The 9,414-nt window shown below is 45.3% G+C and overlaps 2 protein-coding genes across 2 annotated transcripts in view; one reads left to right on the top strand and one right to left on the bottom strand.

Moving 5' to 3' along the window:
* Window positions 1–269: 269 nt before the first annotated feature.
* On the bottom strand, window positions 270–7,393 carry NDUFB9 (NADH:ubiquinone oxidoreductase subunit B9). The gene is made up of 4 exons (XM_044293884.1): window positions 7,243–7,393; window positions 4,285–4,477; window positions 2,624–2,737; window positions 270–475 (listed from the first exon to the last, which is right to left on the bottom strand). Exons 1-4 carry the CDS (start codon window positions 7,326–7,328, stop codon window positions 344–346), a joined length of 525 nt encoding a protein of 174 aa, XP_044149819.1. The 5' UTR covers window positions 7,329–7,393; the 3' UTR covers window positions 270–343.
* Window positions 7,394–7,589: 196 nt separating this feature from the next.
* Window positions 7,590–9,414, top strand: part of TATDN1 (TatD DNase domain containing 1) — a 31,225-nt gene continuing 29,400 nt past the window's right edge. The window contains exon 1 of the mRNA XM_044293902.1: window positions 7,590–7,813. Coding sequence (XP_044149837.1) covers window positions 7,792–7,813 — 22 coding nt within the window. The 5' untranslated portion in view covers window positions 7,590–7,791. The remainder of the gene's footprint in view (window positions 7,814–9,414) is intronic.

Below are 9,414 nucleotides of genomic sequence, written 5' to 3'. Positions count from 1 at the left end.
CTAATGAGCCAGGTAAAGAGGAAGGGGCTTTAATTCTCTGCTCTTCAGTTTCCTGTCTCTAGAGAGGACAGAAGGTGCCTGGAAAAACCAATATCCCATTACTTCTAACTACTCCATCATTTGTTACCGCCATGCATTACATTGATAACAATGGGATATTAAAGTGGTCCTCTGCTTTTGCCATTTGTGTAACTGCAGCTATTCAAGTGAAGAGGAGGGAGCCGTCCCATTGAAGTTTTCTATATCAGAAATCAGACAAAAACCATGGCCTGAGTTGTCTACAGACATTTAATATACACTGTTCACATTACATACATAGTGACTAGAGCTAAGTGCTGTGCACTTATGTGGGTCTTTCACGTGGTCTTGTCACATAATCCCACCACAGTGGGGGCTGGTCACCCTCTCTGCGTGCTGGGGGTAATGGTTCACTCTTTTGACCTTCGGCAGATGTCTCCTCCATAAGTTGTTGAACCTGAGAAGAATAGTATATCGGTTACACAGGACCAAGCACGGTGCAAACACATACCTCCAGGCACGTCTAAGATGCAGCTTGGCTCTAGGTATATTGTTCTAACCCCTGGATTTCCTCATACATTATCCTTTCCTTGAGGTTCTTGAAGAAAAAACCTCTTGAACCCCTTCCTGATGCCACAATTTCCTGTTTTATTCTTTTTTACTCCTTGCCTTCCCAGAGCCATAACTTTATTTTTCTATTCACAAAGCCATATCGGGGCTTTTTTTGTACTTACTAATGGCACCATTTAATGCTGCATACAGCGTAGTGGGAAGCTGGAAAGAAAATTCCAAATGGGGTGGAATTGGAAGAAAAAATACAAAAATGCACAATTATTTTATGGGTTTTGTTTTTACAGCATTTTCTATGCAGTAAAACTGACTGTTCCCTTAAATTTTCTGCATCAGTGCAATTACAGCGCTAACAAAATTATAGTTTTTCTTGTGTTTTAATACAAAAAAAAATAAAAAATTGTTTTGCTTTACCATATTGTGACCTTATATTTTTTTTTTTATCTTTAGGTCTATAGTCATGTTGATTTTTTTTCTGTGGTTCAATGTACAGAAGAATAAAGGCTTTTATATTTTAATAGTTTGGGAAGCGGCAGGGCTAATGATTATAATGGCTATTTAAGGGATGACCTGAATTTTTAGATCGTTTTAATTTTAAAAAATATATTTTTTTACATTTATTTTTAGATAACCCTGCCCCTGCCCCTGCCCCAGCCCCCCCTCCCCCACGGGACTAACATTTAATTATCTGATCGCTTCTCCCACAGACTGCAGTGATTTACCACTGCAGTCTATGGAAGAATCGCTCCTTTTCTATCAAGCACTGACTGTGGAAGGGCTTCACAAGAACTTTACTAGCGCATGCCTTGGAGCCTTCAGAAATCCCGAGGCTGGCCTAGCAACCGAATGGCTACCGAGATCTTGATGCAGGGGAGCTGCTTGGCCTTCTTCTGGGAATAGACCTCTCAGAAGCCGTGGTCACAACTGACTATGACATCTAAGGCTACTTTCACACTTGCGGCAGAGGATTCCGGCAGGCAGTGCTGTCACCGACACTGCCTGCTGGATCCGGCAATCCGGACCCAAACTGATGGCATTTGTCTGACAAATCCAGATCTGTCTGACTAATGCATTACAATACTGGATCAGTCTCTCTGGTGTCATTTTGCTAAAAAAAAATTTAAAGGTCTGCGCATCCGTTTTGCCAGAACACTGAATGCCAGATCCAGCACTAATACACTTCAATGTAAATTAATGCCGGATCCAGCATTCCGGCAAATGTTCAGGATATTTGGCCGGAGAGAAAACTGCAGCATGCTGCGGTATTTTCTCCGGCCAAAAAACGTAAGAGGAACTGAACTGATGCATCCTGAATGGAATGCTCTCCATTCAGAATGCATTTCCTGTGAACTCAATACCGGAAAACAAAAACGCTAGTGTGAAAGTACCATAAGAGGAATTCACTGAATGTCAGCGAATATCGTTATCGCCAATTATGGACTCTGCCTCCGGATATCTGCTGTGTAAAACAGCAGGCACCTGCCAACTACAGAGCCCGCTCATCTCCTGAGCGAGCGCCCTCTTTAGTCCCAAATTCTACCATACATGAAAGCCGCATGTCGGGAAAGGGTTAAGATTCAATAATTATACATAATATCAGAGGCTGCACAATGATCTGATCACTGCAGTATACAGCGGCGTATATACAGGTGAAACTTGAAAAATTTGAATATCTTGCAAAAGTCCATTTATTTCAGTAATGCAAAGTAAAAGGAATTGCATTAATGCAGCTTAAAATTAGAATTTTGTGAAAAGGTTCAATATTCTAGGCTCAAAGTGTCACCCTCTAGTCAGCTAATTAATCCATACCCCCTGAGCAAAGGGGACCTCAAAATTGTGACTTTGGGGTTTCATAAGCTGTAAGCCATAATCATCCAAATTATAACAAATAAAGGCTTGAAATCTCTCGCTTTGCATGTAATGAGTCTCATATGTTAGTTTCACCTTTTAAGTTGCATTACTGAAATAAATGAACTTTGTGCGATATTCTAATTTTTCGAGTTTCACCTGCACATGGACCTCACAGTGCACTGACCTCACGGTCCCAGCTCGCTTCACGAAGCTTCTTCCATTCTTCTCTCTTAGCAAAGTAGTCAGGGTACATGGCCTTCTCGGAGGGATGCCAGTGATCCAGACACCACTCTGGTACCTGAGGATGACATTCAGAAAAAACGATCAACGGGTTGTTACATATTAGTCCTAATCTCTATGGGGGAGTTTTCTAGGCATGCCCTGTGCAGAGGTCAGGAGGGAGGAGATAAGCTGTGGTATCACCTATGGTGAATCCTGTGTTATCTATATATAGAAGTGACATCTGTCATTCTAATTCTGAATGTGATCTGTACAAAGCAAGAAGGGACTTAGTATTAGGCTTAGTGGGGAGGGCGAAAACTGCAGGATTTTAGGTTTTGTGGCCAACTGAAGGTAATGTGTGGATGCGATAATCAAGCAGCCCCATTCACGTCACACGCGTGAAAAAAAACAACGAATCGCAGAATATAGAACATGCTGCGATTTTCACGCAACGCACAAGTGATGCGTGAAAAATCAACGCTCATGTACACAGACCCATTGAAATGAATGGGGCCTGATTCAGTGCGGGTGCAATGCGTTCGCATCACGCATTGCACCCACGCGGAAAATTTGCTTGTCTGAAAGGGGCCTTACTGCACAGCAAAGATCAGTAACCGTTTTATCCTGAACTGATCCAGAGCTACATCCAGAAATGGTGTCTTCACCATTTAAGAATATCTGTGCAGAATCTTAATAGAAAGTTGAACAACTTTGTAAAGGTCATCATGTACTTGATCCTAAGCTATGTATTAGGCTAGTTTCACACTAGCGGCAAGGAACTCCGCCAGGCTGTCCCGGCGGATGAACAGCCTGTCGGATCCGTGCTGCCGCTAGTGCGGGCAGCAGCACGGCAAACATGCCGAGAGGCGGCCGGAATAAAAGTAAGACGTCATACTTTTATTCCAGAGCTGCACTCACTATTCTGCTGGTGCAGTCATTGTATACATTATTTATCCTGTACTGATCCGGAGTTACATCCTGTATTATACTCCAGAGCTGCACTCCCTATTCTGCACATACATTAAAGGTTATGGATACCTTTGGGGAAATTTTTTATCATTACATTTAAAGGTGCTTGAATACTTAAAAGGATTTTTGTACTGTATTATGTACTGATGACCTATCCTCTGGAAAGGTCATCAGTATCCCATCGGTGGGAGTCTGACATCAGAAACCTGACCGATCATCTGACTGAGAATCGTGGTCTTCTCACCAAGCACAGCGCTGTACATTGTATAGTGGCTGTGCTTGGTATTGCAGCTCAGGCCCTTTCACTTCTATGCGGCTGAGCCAGGTCATGTGATTAATGAATGTGACCTCCCATGGCGTAGAGAACCCAGAGAGAAGGCCGCGGAGCTACTGTTAGAGTCAGTGCCTTCTCACACAGTGTCAGACCCCCACTGAGCCAGAGGATAGGTCATCAGAATAGAAGTCTCGGAAAATCCCTTTAAGGTTCCTGACAGCAAATCCTGCAGTTTTCCGTGATTAGAATACAGTGTATAGAGAGACATACATGTGTCAGGATGTGACGCCAGAACACAGTCCAATCCTTGTGTGACAACCCCTTTAAATTTCAGTGTACTAGAAACTAGTAGTAAGGCGGAGGCTTCCGTCCATACTGACCTTATAGCAATCGTATCTCTCGTACGACGTTCCCCCCGGGGAGTCTGGGAAGATGTACGGCTGGGGGTGTTGGCGCCGGAAGAACTCTTCTTCACCTGCTTTCAGCAGTAAAGTGGCTTTTACCAAATCCTTCTCATTTTTATGCTCATCGAAGCGCGCTCGCAGCAGGCAGGCCTCATAGCGGAACTGGTCTCTGTAGAGGGAGAGTCACACGCAGGGTTAACATCACCAGTGTCTGCAGGTGTCCCACATATCGGCTGCAGAGTGATTACAGCTCTAGGAATGGTGCTGCTGCCTGGAGAAGCAGGCTGTGGCCCCTTCACTCTGCCGATCAGTGGGGGCCCAGGGGTTGTGCACCACCATACAGCGCTCTCTGCATTCAGCTGAGGAAGAATAGAACTGATCCAGTGGGAAGTAAAATCCAATTTATTGAAGATTGAAATATTTTCTCCTGTACGACTCCTGGTCTGACGCGTTTCCACCACATGGCAATGTTACTGATGGTCGACCATGAGTAAGATAGTCATGGTGTGGTAACGCGTCAGGTCAGGAGTCATACAGGAGAAAATCCACCTCCTGAATACTTTCAGGAGCAGAACAAAACTTCATAGTTGCACTACTCCTGATAATAAAAGCTCCACAAAAGCTTTGTTTGCACTGCGCTCCCCTGCCCTTACATACTGCTTTAGGGCTCATTCACACGACTGCATGAATGCGTCCGCATCCAGGTGCAGGACCAATTCATTTCAATGGGGCGGCAAAAGATGCGGACAGCACAGGGTGTACTGTCCACATCCGTTGTTCCGTGGCCCCGCAAAAAATATAGAGCATGTCCTATTCTTGTCCGCAATCACAGACAAGAATAGGCGTTTTATATATAGTGCCAGAAAAATGCGCAATGCACGTGGCCTGTATCCGTGTTTTGCGGAAGGCAAAACACTGGACGGTCGTGTAAAAGCACCCCCTTACACGGATACCTGCGGAACTCCCACAGAAATGAACAAAATGGCTGCCACATGCCTGACTGGCCGTTCTATTCATGGGGTACAAGGTTCCCGTTATCAGTGGGGGCAACATCGATCTATCAGTTAGGACTGCAAAAAAATACAGATGACGTCCGTGTGCATTTGTAACGGAACAGCTGTCCCCTAATAAAACAGTTCTGCTCTATTTTTTGGGGGAACGGAAATGGAACGCACACGGAGTAACCTCAGTTTTTTTTTGCAGACGCATTGAAATCGTTCTGCATAGGGTCCGCAAAAAAACAAAAAACACACCCACACCGAACGGACCGTAAGGAAAATACGGTCGAGTGTATGAGCCCTTACTCCCTATCCCGATGACTTGTATTTTTGCTTTGCGTTTTCCAATTTATTTTTACTAGAAAAAAAAACAAAAAACAATGAAACACCTTTTCTGCAATTTTTTTTTATGCCGTGGTAAAAACCAACAAGCTAACTTTATGCTGCAGTTGGGTGCGATTCTGGCGATACCAGATTTGTATACTTTTTGACAACTACTACCGTATTTTCACACAAAAACAAATGCAAAATTAATAATGTAATTTTGGGGGCGCCGTATTCTGAGCGCTATAACTTATTCTTCCATCGATCACTTTTTACTTTATGTTTCGGAAAGCAGCATCAACAGAATCCTGGGACAGTTTTCACGCTTTTTAGCCTGCGGTATAAACACCACGATAACTTTATTCTGCGGGTCGCTACAATTGTGGCAATAGCACATTTATATGTGGTCATTTGATAGGATTTTTTTTTATTTTTTGTACGGTTTTGTGCGCTAGCATTCAGAGACCGGCAACTTTTTTTCCTTTTCCCGCTGACCCAGTTGTGCAAGGGCTCGTTTTCTGCAGGACGCGCTGTCATTTTCATCAGCATCGTTCTGGGTCACATGACTTTCTGATCGGTTTTCATTCCGTTTTATAAAAAGCAAACTAAGATGGCAGCCATTGTTAAATCCCACCCCCGCTGCCACAGCAGCCCATCAACCCCCCCCCCCCCCGGTTCAAGCTACAGGAAGTGCCCCCCCCTCCGTCTTACCAGGGTTGGTAAGCACGTAAGGGGTTAACAGCCAGGATCGGCGTCACCTCGGACCCCTGTTCTGTAGGCCGATCCGGTCGCCTCTCAGACCTGTTTGGCTCACCCTGTGCGAATCGCGATCGCCCCAAAGCTCATTCGCAGCACAACGACGTTTTGCAACTTTCCAAATTACTTCGCGCAGCCAAACTTGATGGTTTTCAAGATCTCCGCTTGCTGCAAGGGAATGAAACCATTCAGCTGTTACTTCTGAAAAATTAAAATCCTGGCATACCTCCATCATCACTCCTGAATAACGGATGTTTCCATTCAATGGCTGAAATCAGGGATACTGAAAACCGCACTAAATTGCACAAAATAACGCATAGTGAACAGCAAAGGAAAAAAAAAAAAAAATGTAAAAAAGGGCCAGTTTTTATAGGAACGGAAAAATGAAATTGCTGCTGGCGCTCCTCTGGACTGACGTGATGTCACATGACCACGGTGACCCATCATGTGACAATACGTCACGGCCAATGGCGGCACACAGATTTAAGTGCTTTATGTAGGGAATTCCTTTAAGTAAATTTAAAAGCGTAATATTAATAGAGCACTGGCCTCGTAGTCGAAATGAGCGATTTTTATAAAATCTGTCACACCTGACTTAATAAACTTTGTATGGTCACAAAAATGGCGCAAAAGTCACCGGAAAACTCCTTTCATCCAGAAAATATGGTGGAATCTATAGATATAATGGGCACATAGAGTGGAGAGAGGCTGACAGGACAAAGTAAGTAAGTGCCCCCTCCTCCCCCGGCTGTCATTGAGTGTCCTCTCCACAGGACAAGAGCCGGCTCGGGCAAGAAACGGAGCCCTCACGGACGGCGCCTGCAGGACTCCCTACCCGGACACGTCCTCCTATTACCTGAAGACAGACCAGGACTCCAGGTGCCGCATGGACCTCTTATACAGCCGCAGCACCTTCTCCTGGTGGCTTAGCAGCCCCGCCATCTTGCCACCCCCTCCTCCAGCCTAGTCCAGGCGACACTACTGAGAAGCGCAGACGGGGCGTTCCGCCGTTCTCTTCAGCCATTGGTCATCTGAACACCACGTGGTCAGCTGACGCACCTTACGTAGCGCTGTAGAATAGCCGCTTCGCTAGAGGCAGTGTTTCGGCCATTTTTAAGGAGACCAAATACTATAGGTTTTCAGCGAAATGTTCTCCATAATGAAGACATATTTACAATAACTGTCCCGAGAGGGGGAAACTGTTACATTGTGGTGTTTTGCTTGATAGACGTGTCCCACGGTCCCTTGCTCCTTATTTCGTCTATCTTGGGTGTACCAGGGATGAGTGTTACTATGGGGATTTGGGTGTAGCAAGAATCTTTTGAAGGGTGTACCAAGATGGTTGGTAGCTCCTAATGCATGCTGGGAAAAGGAGAGAGAGAGGCTCAGCCACGCTGGATTCAATATGTCAGTCTTCAGATTCATTGGTAAGAGGATCATTGCACCCCCATCTCCATGTCTTATACCCCTCATACTCTGCTAATAGGCTCTGACCAGTGCTCTGCAAACTGTGGCTGTCCTATAAGGGTGAAACTACAACCCCCAGGATGCAATGACAGTCTGCTGCTGTCAGTGCATCCTGGGAGTTGTAGTTAGACCATGGCAGGAGAGTCTCAGTTTGCAGAGCACTAATTTAGGTACTAAAGGTAAAACTACTAGGAGGGTCACGTATCCTCGCCCGGGTATATTGGTACTGAATGAAAAAATGGCGCCATAAGGACAACATGAAGACTTCAAGACCCGTCCTAGTCAGTGTATACCTAAGGGGCAGATCAAAGTGTGCGCCTTTCTGTGTCACATGACCTAGCGGATACGAAGTAGAGGACGGATGTGTACTAGTGATCCAGATGCCACTACCACCTTCTGCATGTGAGTCTGGATACAGGGAATAGAGGGGTGCTACTTATAAACCCCTTGAGGGTGTGGTCTGGTCTGGGCCTTAAAGGGGTTGTCCGGGCTTCAGATATTGCTGACCTATCCTCAGGTGACCAGTATCCGACCGGTGATGGCTCCAGAAACTGTACAGTGTATGAAGGGGAAGGCGCCGTCCAGTAAGGAGTGGCTGTGCTGGCAGCACTGGAAATGGCTCAGTGGATGGAGCCTTCTGCTCTGTACACTTTGTAGCTTCCTGAAACAGCTGACTGATGGGGGTGCTGGATGTTGGACCCCAAACGTTCTGATATTGAAATATCTGTAGCCCGAAGTCCACCTCTGGGACCCGCACCTACAACGAGAACGGAGCGGGGAAATTAATGTAGGGCACATGCACAGCTGCCCTCTATTCATTTCAATGGGCCGCCGAAAATAGCCAAGCGCTGACTCAGCTATTTCCGTCTACCCCATAGAAAAATGAATGGGAGCATGGGCCGCGCGTGCGCTGTGCGCTGTGCGCTCCGATTCACTTGTATAGGAGCAGCTCTTGGTGCTGGATCCAGCCACAGCTCTCCCCGCTCCGTTCTCCTTGTAGGTGCGGGTCCCAGAGGTGGGACCCGCACCTATCAGACAATGGGGGCATATCCTAGCGATATGCCCCCATTGTCTATGTGATGGGAATACCCTTTTAACCCTTAGGATACCGGAGGTTTTTTTGTTTTTGCGTTTTCATTTTTCTTCCCTATTTTCCATGAGCCATAACTTTTTTATATTTCCGGTCACATAGCTGTATGAGGGCTTATTTTTTGCGGGGCAAGTTGTACATGTAACCATTAATTATGGCGTAAAATGTAGTGGGAAGCGGTAAATAAATGGGGTGGAATTGGAAAATAAAACGTAATTCCTCCACAGTTTTACGGGTTTTGTTCCCACAGTGTTTTGTTTGCGGCAAAACTGACTCATGCCCTGTATTCTCTGGGTCAGAATGATTACAACAATACCCCATATGTATAGGTTTTTTATGTCTAAATAGTGTAAAAATAAATGTAAACTTTGATTAAAATATTTTTTTTTTTACATCACCATATTCTGACCCCCATAACTTTTTTATACTTATGTCTACAGAGCTGTTTAGGGGCTCATTTTTTGCGGGACA

The sequence above is a fragment of the Bufo gargarizans genome, chromosome 5 (genome assembly GCF_014858855.1).
Source record: "Bufo gargarizans isolate SCDJY-AF-19 chromosome 5, ASM1485885v1, whole genome shotgun sequence".
Classification (NCBI taxonomy): Eukaryota; Metazoa; Chordata; class Amphibia; order Anura; family Bufonidae; genus Bufo; species Bufo gargarizans.
Note: the sequence above shows the minus strand (reverse complement) of the source record. Positions and strands in the feature narration are given on the sequence as shown.